Below are 17013 nucleotides of genomic sequence, written 5' to 3'. Positions count from 1 at the left end.
GTTTGGGAAATCTGCACTTTCTTCTGGATACACAAAAGCTGAACATCAACTCAAAAAGCTGCAAATAAAGCCAAACATTTAGGTTTATTCTAATGTGGCTTCATAAACTACACCCAGTTCAAAAGCATCGCCACTTGCTTATACATTGAAAATAATATAAAACGGAGCACACAACAAATTAATTTTTATCTTAATTTCCTGAAGTTCACAATCCAGTACAGTAATATTTTATCAATTTATATTAAATGCTCTGAATATACCACTTCTAGAGACAATATTCTTCTGTGTTTAAATACTCTGAGAAGATGTGTTGCTTGGATTCCTAAATTCCTCAAGCAGCCCAACACTGTTACCTTGGGAAAAACACATCCTCAAAACTGACAGACTAAGGAAACAGTTTTCCCAAGTTCTACACAAGATGATTTATCCTCACCCTTTGAAAAATTAGACTTTGGAACATCAGGCAATTGGATTTTACAACTAGTTTTCTGTTGGATTTCTCTCAAACAGCCATTTCATTTTGTACAATATTACTTTCCACATGATTTGCCATGCCATTGGACACAGATGGCCATCTTCAACACATTGCTCATATCCTTCAACTTTATTTCTGCCAAGCTATGAAGTGTATTTACTTTTATAGAATAGTGCTCAAGGATTAATTTCATCAGCAAAAGGTTATGTCTGCAATAATCCCAATCCATACTCTTTATCCAAGTTACCTTTCAGGTGAATATGAAATTAGGGTGCCTCTTCATTTAACCCTATTGTTCTGCTCTATATACACTTCTTCCTATTTCAACAAGGATCCAATTTTCATGAAAAATGCATGCACAGTTTGTGATAACATTTTGCCAGTGGGACGAGTATCCTTTTCATTGGCCTACATACTCTGAACAGACTGGTTCATGGTGGTAATGATGACAAATACAAATATGGTTCAAGAGGCAGTACCAATGTGGAAACATTTAAATTTGTACTCTATGTTGAAATCATCAAACACCATATTTAATAAACATTTGATCAAAAAAACAACTTTTTTTAAAAGAAAGTTTAAGAAATGTGACATATGCATACCAAGATTAGATTACAGATTAGAGATAAATGGTAAAAAGAATTGCACATTGGCAAGTACCATACTCTGATGATGGACCTAGTATTGCCTTTCTCACATTACCCTAATGCCTAGCTTTTTCACTCTTGCTCAGAAATTGATGTCTGTAAACACCAGAACCTTCCAACATCATCAAATCCACATAAAGGGTGTACAGCATACTTTCAAATTTCCAAGACTACTACTTGCCCTCTGCCATCAGATTTCTGAATAGCCCATAGTCTTCGGTAATCTTTTATCTCAGTCACACTTTCCTGTATCAACTTCCCTGGATTGCCTTCATATCTAAAAATCTATTCATCTCTACCTCAAATATAAAGAACAAATGATCTTCTGTAGTCCTCCTGCACAGAGAATTCAGTACTTCTGTGATTATTGTTACTCCAGTGAAAAATCATCAATCCTTACATTGTATGTAGAGAGACAGCACAGTGAGGAGGTGTAGAAACTGTCTAAATAGTGCAATAACTACAATCTTTTACTCAACATAAAAACAAATTTTTTTAAAATCAATTTCAGGAAATTGAGGTATTCAGCAAAATAAGCTCCACTACTCAAATGGAAAGCACCTCCAGCTTTAAATTCTTGCGAGTGAATATCTCAGAGGAGTGTTCCTGGACCACCAACACCACCTTGACAACAGGGATAGGACAACAACACCTATACTATCTTAGGAGTTTCAAGAGAGCAAATCTGCCCTAAATGCTGCTGGTAAACTTTTACCGATGTGTAACTAAGAGCATACTGACATACTGCATGACAGTATGGTACACTAGCTGCAACAAGATCGACCAAAACACACTTCAATGAGTGATAAGGACTTCACAGAACATCACTGGGACACAACAACCAGATTTGGAAACCATCTACAACTCACAATGTCTATGGCAGCTCGCAACATTATGATGGACTCATTCCACCCAAGTAATCACCTGCTTAAAGTTTAATCTCCTTTCATCCAGAAGATACAGAAAAATCCATGCACAGGCATCCAAGCTGAAAACAGCTTTTCCCCCAGGGCTGTTGTGCAACTGAACAATGCCACACCCCCTCCTCCCCCCACCCCTCCCCATAGTCCATAGACAAAGTGGACAATCTCTAAGTGCAATACATGGGCATAATTCTTGGTTCAATCTTATATCTAATGATTGTATTTCTTTTTACATGCAAGACCTGAATGTTTCTTTTAATCTTAAGAGCTATGTTTTTAATTCACTTGTAACTTAAATGTCATTCTAAATAACTCAGATGATATTTGAAAGTTATTCATTGTGCTTTTAGTAACTGAATTACAGTGTGGTGTTTTTCACTAAATGGAGTACTGTAATCTCGTTGTCCTCAGCAATGACGATAAAGCTCTAACTACCAGGCCCTTCTGGACCAACGAGCCTGCACCACCCTATTGCACCCATATGTCCAATTAACTTACTAACCTGTACTGCCTCTGGAAAATGGGAGGAAACTTACTTGGTCACAGGGAGAACATACATACATCTTACAGACAGTGGTATGAATTGAACCGGGTCACTGGCATTGTTAAGCATTATGCAAACCACTATGCTGCTGCGTCAACCAGCTTTGAGACTGAGACTCTGAGAACATCCTTCTTGCCAATCTCTTTTTTTTCTTAAAATGTGATTGCCATCAGTTTCCATCACACTTGCAGCAATACTTTATAAGAAATATTTAATAATCCAGCCATTACTGCTTCAAGTATATTTCTCTTCTCCCAGACTCTTCAAATATGGATTTCTTTCTGCTATGTATCTTCTGTCCTCTTCAAAAGCATCTGCTCCAAGTTTATTTTGAATTCTGCGCAGTTCCTCCAAAACTTTGAAGCTCTCTCCATTTTTAGGTGACAAAGTTATAAATGGATTTTGATAGCCTTTTTTGTTTTAAATTGTTATTTTTGAAGTTTAAGCCAAGCATGCCAGATGGAACATGTTAAAATCTGACTCAGTCAATGCACAAACACTTAGCAAGGTCAGATTCCAATGTTATAAAATAAATTTTCACTGAAAAATGCTCCAAGACCCATCGATACTTTGTTTTCAAAATGAGTTACTACAGATAATTAACATTGCATTAACTCTTCATTTTTACCATCATTCCTCTTTTTGTCTGAAAATATGCAGTTTCCTCACTTGGTGTCCTTCATCTTATACAATGGCTGTTCTTTTGAGTTGAACAAATGTTGCCACATAATTTAGATACTGCAGAACAATTTAACCATTGCCATTCAACGGTCACATGGAAACTAACTGGTAAAGTTAGCCACAAACAAGAGAAAATCTGCAGATGTTGGGAATCTGAGCAACACACACAAAATGCTGGAGGAACTCAGGTTAGGCAGCATCTATGAAAAAAGTACAGTCGATGTTTCGGGCCGAAACCCTTCAGCAGGACTGAAGAAAGAAAGCTGAGAAATAGTTTAAAAGGTGGTGGGAGGGGAGAGAAACACCAGGTGATAGGTGAAACCTGGAGGGGGAGGGATGAAGTAAAGAGCTGGGAAGTTGATTGGTGAAAGAGACAGAAGGCCATGGAAGAAAAAAAAGCAGACAGGAGCACCATAGGAAGGTGACAGGCAGGCAACTTCCACCAACATTTTGTGTGCATTGGTTGGTCAATCTCCCAGCTGATGTTGTCTTCCCTAGCCCAAAATGCTGGAGCAATTAGCACGTCAGGCAGCATCTATGAAATGAACATGTTTCATGCTGAGACCACTCGTCAGTCCTTATGAAGGGTCTTGGTCTGAAATATTAACTGCTTACTCTTTTCCATAAACACTGCCCAACTTACTGAGTTCCTTCAGCATTTTGTGTGTTGCTTTGGATTTCCAGCATCTGCAGAATCTCACGTTAATCATTTGCTACATCTCCTCTTGTTGCCAGCTTACCCTAAAATCAATTTATCACTGTTCAAAAATCAAGAAAAGTCCCTTCCAGATTTAAACTGAATTATCCCCATCCTATTTCAGCATTAACTGATATATCACGGGGACAAACCTTAATAAATCCAGAGCAACACACACAAAATGCTGGAGGAACTCAGCAGGTCAGGCAACTTAAATAGAAATTAATAAACAGTCAATGTTTTGGGCCTAGGTTCTTCATCAGGACTGGAAAGGAAGGGGGAAAGCCAGAAACAAAATGTGGAGAGAGGAGGAAGACAGGCTAGAAGATAATAGGTGAAGCCAGGTAGGTGTGGGAGGGTGGAAGAAGTAAGTGGCTGGGAGGTGATAGGTGGCAGAAGTAAAGAGCTGGAGAAGAAGGAATCTGATAGGAGAGGAGAGTTGACCATGGGAAAAAGGGAAGAAGGGGCACCGGGAGAAGAGGTGAGAGGCCAGAGTGGGAAATAGAAGAGGGAATGGGGAGGAATAAAAAGATTACTGGAAGGAGAAATTGATGTTCATGCTGTCAGGTTGGAGCCCACCAAGACAGAATATGAAGTGTTGCTCCTCCATTCTGAGAGTGGCCTCTTAGTGGCAGCAAGGTGGCCATGGATCAATGTGTTGGATCGGGAATAGGGTCAGGAATTAAAATGATTGGCCACCAGTAAATTCTACTTTTCGTGGATGGAGCAGACGTGCTCTACAAAGTCGTCCCCAATGTCACGCTGCATTGGGAGCACCAGATATAGTAAATGACATCTTGTTAAGTGAGTACTTTGGTTAAAGTGTCAATAAACAATGAAAGCACATCAGTGCAAATCATTTTAGTTGAACAATTTTTAGGTTTTGAATTATCAAGTAATGTGAAACATAAAATTTAGAACTCTAAACCAAGTCAAGATTTTTATCCGGTTTTATCAAAAAGTTCACAGTTTGCAAAATAGCGCATGGGAAACCTAATTTAAAAATAGGCAGCACAAAGCTATAGCGTGACTTCATCAGGTTGAAAGAAAACATTAAGTAAATCAAGATTATGTAACATGAAACTGAAATTTTAAAATCCTTTCAATTATAATAACTTTCTTAAAAGACTGAGAAGCAATTTTATCACCCATCATCGTCTTCATCCACATTCAGTCTGCAAACCCCAGGGGGTTGCTTAGACAGAATCAGAAACAATCCCAGATTGAACAATGACATGAACGGCTAATTACGCTATTCAAGTTTATAATAATTTAGATTGTTACAAATCCATTAATAATCCGAATAACAATTCATCCAAATCAATTCACCAAGCCCGGGGTATCCAAGTTAAAGCCCTGCAACCACAGGTGGTGCTTGAACCCTGGCCAGCTAGCTCATGAAGCTCCAGTGAAAGTTTATTTTTGCCATTGCACATATTAATATACAAGATGTCTTTAATTAGGCAAAATTAATTTTAAACTATAGTCTGCAACTTAGCTTGCAGGGAATGCTTTTATGCAAATTTAATTACAGCAAATTAGATTTTAATTTAGAATGTTGATGTTCTGTATTGCAATGATTCATACGTGGCCAAGAGGCTCCATAGCATGCAACTAAATGTTTATGGAGACAGAATGATTTGAATGCTCTGAATACAATGTAAGAGTTGTCCTAACAAAGATAGTTTAAAAATATTCAAAATCCAAACTGCATTAAGTTACTCTTCAAGAAATGTCTATGTTAGGCCAAGAGATAAATGCAAACATATAAAACTTTTTATTAATACTTACCCAAAAACATAAGAATAACAATTATAAATTGTGATGTATGCATAAAACACCAATGAACCATAATCAGCATTTATCAATAATGTACATGCTGCAGAGACATTTCTGAAGAGTATGTGTTATATTCAAGACTGAAATGGTTATGATAATAGTTTACTTTGCTGCACAGGTTGAAATCAGCAGAATTTGAGCATGAAACAGTACTAACTCACAAGAACAAGATTGTGTTTCTCTGAACTAGAGAAACAAATCCAATTGCAAATTGCTTTAAGTTTTGACCTTACCTATACAGGCATTCCAAGAAACATCAACTTATAAAATCAGAATTTTCTTAAATCCCTTTCCGGGTCAGTTGTGCAATTCTGAGACATACTGGGAGAAATCGGCTGAGAAATTCATACCCTTCTCCAGCATGTATGAAGTGACTTAAAAGCATTGCTCACAAAATACATCAAGATGCTTCGTAAAGATCTTTAAAATAACGAAAATGTTACCTTCCAGATAAAGAAAATCGACTTACCAATCGTAGACCTAACTGGAACACAAATTTCTTAGGGAAAATCTTATGATTTTGTTCAAATATTTTCTGAAGGTCAGATCCAAATCGATCCATAACCATAAACCTATAACTGAAGAATACAGAAAACCAGGTCAACACATAATGCACCTTCCACCTTTTTTGAGAATGATGTTCCATTAAAGCAATTTGGAAGGATGCGCTGGGTGAGGAGGCATTTAATCTAATTAATTACTTTTATTAGATTATAACTAATTCTTACTATTAAGCTATCTGCTACACAATTTATCATACATGTGCATTTGTCTGAAGGGCATCATACACAACAGAATGAAGTGTGGATTTTCCATAGAAATAGCTAGAACTTGGTGCAACAATGTTAAATTACCAATTGTGAGAGTCTGTGGTGTGTGTATTGCTCGATGGCAATAAACTTCAAGTCAAAGTTTATTGCCTTTTTATTATGTATAACCATATAGAAACAAGACATTTCTCTGAACCAGGGTGAAAACTACAGTAGTACACCTAACACATGATAAGTATGAAGGCAAGGATAAACTTGAACTTGAATTTGTCTTGATCTACATCTAATCCAGCATTAGGCAAAGGCTGGTAGATAGCTATCTGCCAAATTAGAAAAACTGGTTTCCCCAAAAGCATTCAGTGCCAGGTGACAGTATCTAGTTGTATTTGGTCAACAACCAAATTCAGCGACAGGTTACTATCGATGCAATGCTCCTCAGACAGGATGAAGAGGTCAATACTCCCCAATGCCATTAGGCTTTACAATTCTACCGCCAGGACTTAAGAACTTTTTAAAAGCTATTATTAATGCTTTTTGAGATAGTGATTTAGATGTATATCATATTTTTTACTGAGTTAAGTATTGTATGTAATTAGTTTTGCTACAACAAGTGTATGGGACATTGGAAAAAAGTTGAATTTCCCCATGGGGATGAATAAAGTATCTATCTATCTATCTATCTATCTATCACAGACAACCATTAGACTCACAATGGCTCTGCAGGGAACAACCCTACCAATGATTAAAAGAACAATATAAAAAAATTGTCACATATATGTACAATAACTGGAATGTACAATAACTGGAATTTTTAAACCTTACTTCAAAATTACAGTACTTAAGCCAAAATAAAATTTTGATTTATCAAAGTACTCTGCATATAAGTCGATTGATTTGATCGTTAGGAGAAAGATTGTAAAAGTATTCACAATTTAAAAACAATAGCAACATTAAATATCAATATTTATATGTTAATAATAACAAAAACAGAAAATGTTGCTAACACTCAGCAGGTCAGGCTGCATGCGTGGGAACAGAAACATACCCAACATTTCAGTGCTTCATCAGATACGAGAATGAAACCAAAGAAGATTGTAAAACTGCAGGACAGTAGGGGAAGAGAATGCATCCGATAGGATAAAACCAGGGTGACTATATATTTTGTGAATTGTTTGTGGAGCACCTGCTTTCATATCACAAAAGCAACCGGAAGCATCTTGTTGCATGCTACTTTTACTCCTTATGCCACTCCAACTCAGAATTGGGACCAGGTTTATTATCCCTGACATATGCCATGAAATTTGTTGTTTTATGCAGCAGTTCAGTGCAAAACATAAAAATTACTATTAATGACAAGAATAAACACACAGCACAAAAGGGGAATAGCAAGGTAGCGTTCATGAGTTCATTTCATGAACTGTTTGGAAATCTAATGCTTGGAAGGGGCGGGAGGGGCTGCTCCTAAAAAATTGAGTGGGGATTTTTTGGTTCCTGAACTTCCTCTCAGATGGTAGTAATGAGGAGGACATGTCCCGGGTAGTGAGGGGTCTTTATTGATGGATGCCGTCTTCTTGAGGCAATGCCTCTGGGCACATTGTAGAATTCACGACTCGAGACCAAAAATCTACAATTTCAGGTAACTTGGTTTCTCAATCTGCACCAGTTGCCTCGCTGTAATATTCACTCAGGGGTTTTTTTCCTCTTATTTTACCTCTGTGGAAAACAATGACTCATTTAGCCTGATGGGCATGTCCTTCTGCTCGGCAGCTCATAACAATCCACAAGTTTTTACATATGTTCTCACCCTCTAACTGTCTCCATTCACCCACTGACTGGAAAACCATGTGAAAAAATTATCCCCAGTTTTACCACATCACAGACAACCCTCTTCCCACTATCCCTGCAGCCTAACAAGCTCTCCAGTCTCCTTTTTTTCTTGTTTCGTGTTTCCACAGTTTGTCATCTTCCACCAATTGGTTGTTGTCTATCCTGTTGGGTGTGGTGTTTCATTGGTTCTATTGCATTTCTTGTACTTACTGTGAATGCCCAGAAAAAAAATGAACCTCAAAGTTGTATATGGTGACATATGTACTTTGATAATAAACTTACTTTGAATTTTACAGTTCTGGTCAACATGGTGCCTGGGTACAACGCTCCTTCAATCAACATCTTCTCGACAGATCATGAAACCATATAATTCACTTCCTTTATGTCTCTTACATGTGTTTTTCATCTTCAATGTGTTTCTGGAACTGTTGGAGCCTATGATTTGCAGTTTGAAGATCATTTGGCTGTTCAGTGCTCTGAAGTCTCCGAGGGGATTCCAGGAGACAGAGGCAGCTTGCGAAAACCTCATAGCGAGAAGGCTGCGGATACGAGCCAATGTCTGACTCCATTCTGCCAATTAAAGCTTTCACTGCTCACCGATTTAAGCGACAAGGGAGATCGAAACACCAGTTGCCTGATTTTTTATCTTTGGGATATCACTCCGCTGCCGGAGAGGAAAGACTGCAATTTATTGCTGATGAGATCACTCTAATGCCGGAGAATAGAAACTGCCTCTTTCAATAGCTGATGAGATTGCTCTACGGCCGGAGAGGGGGAGACTGCTTTTTAAAATCTTTGGTGAGATTGCTCTGCTACGAAGAGGGAGAATCTTGCACAGATTTTCTGTGTGTTAGATGTGGACTTTGACTGTGGACTTTTTTTCAAGTCTTCAGAATTTCAGAGTTGTATACTTTGATAATAAATGAAACTGACGAAGGGCTTTCAATTTGAAAAACTGATTTGGTTTCTCTTTTTACAGATACAGCTTGACCTGTTGAGTACTTGCAGCATTTTCTACTTTTTTTTTTTACATTTCCAGAATCTGCAGAATGATGTTTTGATTTTCAAAATAAAAATCAGAAATTCCAGTTATAACTCTCCCTCATATGAGTCATCAATAATACACCAAATGTATTTTACTTTACTTGAAGCTAAATAAAATTTTCACCTCTGGCCTAAAATATTGAGAAAATATAATTTCACTGCATAACCAGTCCTCCTCATCGAGGTCAATTAATAATGCTCCTTCACTTATCAATAATCTAGAGACAGTTAAATAATCTTCTGAAGATGATGAACAGATTCTTTTCATACCTTTTGCCATTTTTATCATAGAGTCCTGACCCCCAATACTTGGGCACACCGAGATAATTCAACTTCCGGGAAGAAACCCAGCTTTGAACTGTAGGAAATAAGGGGGATAAAGCAGAATAATTTAGCTATCATAAGTAAAAGATGCCCAGGTCAGGCAACACCCATGGATGGAAAAATACATTTTCAAGTTGATCCCTTTCATCAGAACTGGTTAACAGTTAATCATGAAACAAGCTTAGTCAATGAGAAGGGGGAAGGATGGAAAGAACATCAATGATAGAGTAGACCATGAGAGGTTAAATGGTTGTGTTGCCAGTTTAGAGAGGGGAGTGAAAAATTGTTAGCTGCAGAAGATCTATCTGGTGGAAGTAAACAGAGCAATTGGAATGAGATGAGAGAAGAATATACCATGCTGAACCATGAGATCTCAAACACTGCAGCTGTTGGAAAGCTGAAATAACAGAATGCTGGAAAGCTTCAGCAAATCAGGAAACATCAGCAATCTGAAATTGCTTAATTCAATGCTGAATTCTGAAGGCATGATATACTTAGATGAAAAACGAGATGCTCTTACTCATGCATTTATTGGGCTTCGTTGGAATGGTGTTAAAGGCCAAAAGTTGATGGTTATTAGAGGGAGTGTGGAAAGTAATGCAACCAAAAGCGTGGGGGGGGGGGGGGGGGGGTAAGGAAGTGGGTGTTGCCGAGATGGAATCAGGAAGTCACAAAGACAGTGGTCCATGCAAATGCTGAAACAGAGGGGAAAATGTGTTTGGTGCTGGTATTACTTGGAAGATAGAGGAAGTTAATGCATTGTTTATTGAATGTGGAGGCTAGTGAAGTTGCAGAAACAAAGGGAACCCCACCCTTTCTCTGGGTCATATGGCAGAAGATACGAGCAGAAGTTGGGAAATAATATCCCAACATTCATGCCATCTCTCCCTCCTTTCTGCAAGTTTGATTTCTAACTTCTGATTCAAGTGAAAGAACATAACTAAAACCAATAATTCTGTTCTCACAGATGCTACCTGATCTGGATTCAAGAGTTCTTTTATTTATATCCCAATTTCATTTTTAAAATTTCCACTTTTCATGAGAAACAATCATATCTGCAAATCTTTGAACATTCAGAGCAATCAGATACAGAAACAGAACATTGGTGCCATCTCTTTGCAAGTTCAGATATTTTGATGTGACAAGTGTGACATTGTCCATTTACCACCCCATTTAGAGTTCATAAATGTAACAGTACAATAATAACTGTATAATTTCCCCCCCCTCACAGATTTGAAGCTCTAAGTTTGTTATTTCCTATTTATGCACAAGATAGACAAAATTCTATTTCATCATTGACAGCAACTGCCCCTTGAAAATCCATTGTTCCCAGTTAGCTAATTAATCTAACACAGTGGATTCTGGGGTTATTGGGACACATTGGGAGCACATTTTGGCCCAACTAAGTGGCTGCACCAATGAGCTGAAGTTCCATGGAAATAGAAAAGATATAAAAAAAAAGACAGAGTAACAAATTATGTATGTAAATTAAATACAGAACAAATTAGAACACTACCAATATGACTGATGGTTGTCTGTTGTATACGACAATGACAGGAAACCTGTACAGGAGAGTTTTTAAAAGTGGAAAAGCCACTGTACTGGGGCAGTTCCATTTTCTCAACCTCGGAAGTCTATGTCCAGTGGCACGTGTAGACGTCAGAACTGAGGACTTTTTTGGTTCAAGTGGATGACTATGACTTCTCCTGGGACTTGGCATGCCCTTCACTTGCCACATAACATTACAGACCCACCTTCCTGGTCATTGGACCTCACTGTAGATTGCCCAGACTGCCGGAACTGACTTTGCATGGTATGACAGGCATGTTGCTAGCTGACTAGAATACGAGGCCCACTAGCTTCCCTCACCTGTCGAAACACTGTACTGGAGTGTGGCCACTGTCACATGCAAACAGTCATTTGGAGCCATAGCTGAAAGCTGACTGTCCAGTGGGGACCAAAGGTAGCATTCCTGATGATTGTTGAAAACTTCCAAATTCTTCATAGTTCCAAACTTTAAGTATTGAAATGGTTTCATTTTCCCTCCTGGCCACTTCTAACATCTCTAAGCTTGAATGCTTGAAACTGCAGTGAGCAGAACAGTTCTGAATGATCGTACTGCTTATTTCTCACCAACTATCAGTGACAAAAATCACTGCTTTCTGAATATAAAACTTATGCATCTTCTGCTACTTTAAAACTGTTCACTCTAAGCATGCTATAGGATCTAACAGCCATGCAAGTGCTAGTTAGAAACTGTTTGGCACCAATCTACTGCCCCTATTAAGCACCACAGTTTTGCAAATAAACAAAAAGTATTCCAGCTACTTTCTTAATTCATTTTTGTTAAGAGTTGGCCCAATAAGCAGCTGCCATGATTAGCCGATGAACAAATTAACCAGAAACCACCCATATATACAAATTTTATTATTTGACACTCATTTTAATGGTTAGGTTTACATGTTACGCCTGCCAGACACGTCTAAAAACATCTACGTGAAAACTACCGTGAATGGCAAGTTCTGTTTCTTTCGCAGTGTAAAGATACATTTTGGTTTCTCTTATTTTTGATGGCCAACGCTTTAATGTCTGCAATTTCCTTTTACTATCACTTTCAGACTGATTTGCATGAAAATGCATGCAAATGAGAGCAAAAGAAGGATTTCACACTAAATCCCTCTCTTGCCCTGGCAATCAGGAAATAAAAATTAACAGTCAAGCACGAAGTATCCAGGGACTATGGAATGATCACTTCAGGGCATGATAAAACCTCGGAACTTACATACACGTTAAAAAATCTTAGCTACCACAGAATTAACTATCTAACCATATTCTATGCTGCCTCCTAAAGGACTAATACTGCAAGTTTCAAATAATTATTTTTGGGAATCAAGCAGTTATACAAGCTGAACTTTTAGAATCACACAAATAATTCCAATCATCAAGTATAATAACAATCATATACAACTGACTCAGAATCTATTGGTAAGTATAAAACTGTGTGAGATAGTGTGGCTAGGTTTACCAGATAAAGTTAAAAAGAGGGTGACTTTCCTAACAAATACCATCATAACAATATCCTTATTAGTCATTTAATTCAGATCTATTCAGTTTGACTTCTGACTTACACATTTCTAGTTGCCCCATTATAGGAAAGAGATCAAGGCTTTGGAGAGGGTGCAGATGAGATCTACCAGGATGTTGCCTAGATTGAAGAGCATGTGCTGTAATGAAATGTGGGCAAAGTTGTTTTTTTTCTCCCTCTGGAGCGGTGGAGGTTGATGGGAGATCTGATAGAGGTATATAGGATTATGAGAGGCATAGTAGAGGAGACAGTCAACGTCATTTTCCAAGGGTTGAAATGTCTCATATCCAGGGCATGCATTTAAGGTGAGAAACAGTGATTTCAAAGGAGATGTGAGGGGGCAAGTTTTTTTTAAAAAGACAGAGATTGGTGGGTGCTTGCAATGTGCTGCCTGGGTTGATGGTAGAAGCAGAATCATTAGAGACTTTTAACAGATGGTTAGACAGGCACATGAATGTGAGGAAAATGGAAGGATATGGACATTGTGTAGGCAGAAGACGTCAGTTTAGTTGACCATTTGATTACTAATTTAATTGTTTCAGCACAACACTGTGGGCCAAAGGGAGTGTTCTTGTGCCTTACTGTTCTATGTTCTATGACTTAAGCAGCAGAGATTTGGATGAGCACAAGTTTAAGGAGAGAATGTAGGAATATGTCCACAGAGGACTGGAAAATGCTGGCTGTGGATAAGGTTTTCAGCAGCATTTGAGCACTGACAGAAAAAAGGGGCTGAGCAATGATATGCAAGTGGAAATATGTTTTATTAGCAAAGGTTTAGAAAGATGGTCCAAGCTTATTCTGGGATCAAGCATGTGGTTCAACATCCTGCAGCTGCCAAAGACAGAATAATAACCCATAGTAATGAAATAACATTACTGGGAGGAATCAAAGTTGATGCCTTCTGTTTTTTTCAAAATTTACTTGGAAAAAAATTCTGTTCTAACATTACTAAAGGACAGCAAACTGACAATTTAGAGGAAGTGAAGGATCTGAGAACCTGTGGTAAGTAGATCTCATGTTGTTAAATACAGTTGGTCCTCCTTATCCACGGGGGATAACGCAGATGCCCAAGTCCCTTATTTAACCTGTCTCAGTGCAGTGGTCTTCAGGACCCAGTGGAACCCCGGACTTTATTTAACATGTCTCAGTGCGGTGGACATTAGGACCTGGAGGCGCAGCTCTGAATCCGCAAGTGTTTCTGTTCACGAAAATAATCACGATCACAATTGAAAATAAGGAGAAAGTAATAAAGTGATCGGAAAGAGGTGAAACATCATCAGTCATTGGAAAAGCGGTAGGCCACAGTCAGTCAACGATCGGAACAATTTTAATGGAGCATGTGAAAGACCCTGCCCCGATGAAAGCTACATTTATTACTAAGCAACGCAGTGGTTTAATTATTGAAATACATATGTTTAACTGTTTTATATGCATAAAAAGTTAAAATATATACTATATACTAAGACAAATGTCTGACTAACTGATGCTAAATACAGGATGTACCCATTCCGACTTCAAATCCGACTTAAAGACGGACTCAGGAATGGAACTCGTTCATAACCTGGGGACTGCATGTACTTTTAAGTCATTTCTAGATTACTTATAATACCTAATACAATGTGAATGCTATGTAAATAGTTGTTATACTGTATTGTTTAGGAAATAATGACAAGAAAAAATAGTCTGTACATGCTCAAACATAGAGTGCTGGAGAGAGAACTTCCGGGTTTTCCCGATCTGTGGATGGTTGAATCCGCGCATGCGGAATCCGCAGATAAGGAGGGCTGACTGTACATAGAAAGTAACACTTCTGTATGATGCTTCTCATCTGTATTTACTGTAAAGAAGGATTTTGAAGTTTATGAGTTCAGGGGAAGAAAAAGTAATATCTTGAAACAAGTGAAATAAAAATTACAACAGAAGACATGTTGTTGGTGAGCAACACATAAAATGTTCGAGGAACTGAGCAAATTAAGCAGCAACTATGGAAATGAAAAAACAGTCAATGTTTCAGGCTGAGACCCTTCACAAGACTCTTGAAGTTGGGGCTCCAAAATGTCAACTGTTTAAGCATTTCCACAGATGCTGCCTGACTTGTTGGGTTCCTTTAGCATTTTGTGTGTGTTGCTCTGGAGTTCCAGCATCTGTAGAATCTCTCGGGTTTATGATTTGTTGGTCTTGAAGTGCACGAAAGTGGATAAATCCCCAGGGCCAATCCAGGGGCATCTTAGGATGTTCAAAGTAACACAAACAAAATGCTGGAGGAACTCTGCTGGGCAGGCAACATCTATGGAAAAGAATAAGTAGTTGACATTTCAGGACCAGACCCTTCAACAGTTGATGCTTTTGGCCGAGGCAGATGTACACTTATGGGAAGCAGGAAGGAGATTTTGGGGTCTCTGACAAGATTTTTGTAATTTCATTAGCCATGAACGAGGTTCCAGAAGAATGGAGGATAGTTAACATTTAAGATGAGCAGCAGGAATAGGTCAAGAAACTACAGGCTGGTAACCCTTTCATTAATGGAAGAAAAGTTATTGGAAGGGGTTCTGAACGACCAAACTTATTTGCATTTGAAAGGATAAAAATTGTCTAGGGATAGTCAGCATGGCTTTGTGCATGAAGAATCATCTCACAAGTGACTGAGGATTGATGAGAGCAGCAGAGTAGACATCATCAATATGGACTTCAGCAAGGCCTCTTGACCAGGTTCCATCCGTAAAGCTGGAATAGGTGGTTTCCGAGGGAGTAGAATCAGGTTTAATATCACTGGCATGTGTTGCGAAATGTGTTGTTTTGTGGCAGCAGTACAATGCAATATATTAAAAAAACTATAAATTACAATAAGATATACATAATAAAAATTTAAATTCAGTAAATAGTAGAGAAATCTAATAGTGAAGTAGGAGAAGCTGTTCCTAAAAGGCTAGGTATATGCCTTCAGGCTTCTGCACCTCCTCCTCGATGGTAGCAATAAGAAAGGACGTCCTGGGAGGTGGGTGTCCTTACTAATTGATGCTGCCTTTTTGAGGCATTGCTTTTTGAAGAGGTCTTTGTTGCTGGAGAGAGGCTGGTGCCTACGACACTGGCTGAGCTGGCAATCTTCTGCAGCTTCTTCCCAATCACGTGCAGCAGTCCTTCCATACCAGATGGTGATGCAACCAGTTAGAATGCATCCATGATAAATCTGTAGAAATTTGCTCGAGTCTTTGAAAACATACGTAATCTCCTCAAACTCCAACTGAAATATAGCTACTGTTATGCCTTCTTTATAGACGCATCAGTAAGTTGGGTCCAGGATAATGCTTCAGCGATGCTGACACCCAGGAACTTGCAACTGTACAACCTCACTGCTGATGAGGACTGGTGTGTATTCTCTCAACTTCCCTTCCTGAAGTTCACAACTGGATGCAAAAGTAGCTTATGTCAAAGGGCCAGTTTCATTGCTATGATAGCATTCAAGGGGTAACAGTGAGAAAAAAAAGGAGTCTGTGAATGGATGCTTGGGGAATTCAAGAGGCAACAGTATCAAAGAAAGGAGAAAGGTCATCGCAGTTGACTTTGACCATTTCTATTATTTTCTTTCAATCACAGATATTTATAGTTCCTCTTGATAAAGAGCATCACAATTTTAAAATTCTTACTGTTCTTTTCGAGTCATTCCCTGTCCTTGCCCTTCTCCATCACTGAGAACATCGCCACTGAGATGCTCAGATTCCAGCTTCAAGCACCCTAGAGTTTAATTACTCCAAAAACATGGCTGTGCTTTCAGTTGCCATGCGATTAAGCTCTGGACCCCCTCCAAACCTGCATGTTTGCCACCTTTTTCATCATTTAATCCAATGCTCAAGAACTACTTCACTGACCAACTATTCCTTAAATAAATCTGTGTCAAAGTTTAAAAATATTCCAATAATGCACCGTGTTCTAGTTTTGGTTTCTCATGTGCCACAAAATTAACTCACTTAGCTCTGGTTTTGCTGCTCTCATATAGAACTTGAGCTCTGAGAACAATGGTCCATTGTCACTGGGTTCCTAGAGAGGGAAAAAAACACAGATGGCTTTTTTAATTGAGACACCAAGCAATTATTTCTGCAAGGAAAAAAATTCAAATTTGCTTAGACCATAATACAATATTACAAATATGTGAAGATCAT

The 17013-nt window shown here is 38.4% G+C and overlaps 1 protein-coding gene across 4 annotated transcripts in view; it reads right to left on the bottom strand.

Annotated features, from left to right (window-relative positions):
* The window catches only part of vrk1 (VRK serine/threonine kinase 1), an 85446-nt gene that overhangs the window by 49240 nt on the left and 19193 nt on the right, over positions 1 to 17013 (bottom strand). For all 4 annotated transcript variants that reach the window (XM_073039196.1, XM_073039198.1, XM_073039197.1 and 1 more), the window contains exons 5-7: positions 16822 to 16891; positions 9718 to 9805; positions 6276 to 6384 (exon numbers count right to left, since the gene is read on the bottom strand). In XM_073039196.1, the coding sequence (XP_072895297.1) occupies positions 6276 to 6384; positions 9718 to 9805; positions 16822 to 16891 (267 nt within the window). The remainder of the gene's footprint in view (positions 1 to 6275; positions 6385 to 9717; positions 9806 to 16821; positions 16892 to 17013) is intronic.

Source organism: Hemitrygon akajei, chromosome 3, assembly GCF_048418815.1.
Source record: "Hemitrygon akajei chromosome 3, sHemAka1.3, whole genome shotgun sequence".
NCBI classification, from domain to species: Eukaryota; Metazoa; Chordata; class Chondrichthyes; order Myliobatiformes; family Dasyatidae; genus Hemitrygon; species Hemitrygon akajei.
The sequence above is the reverse complement of the archived record's forward strand: the minus strand, read 5'-3'. Positions and strand labels throughout refer to the sequence as shown.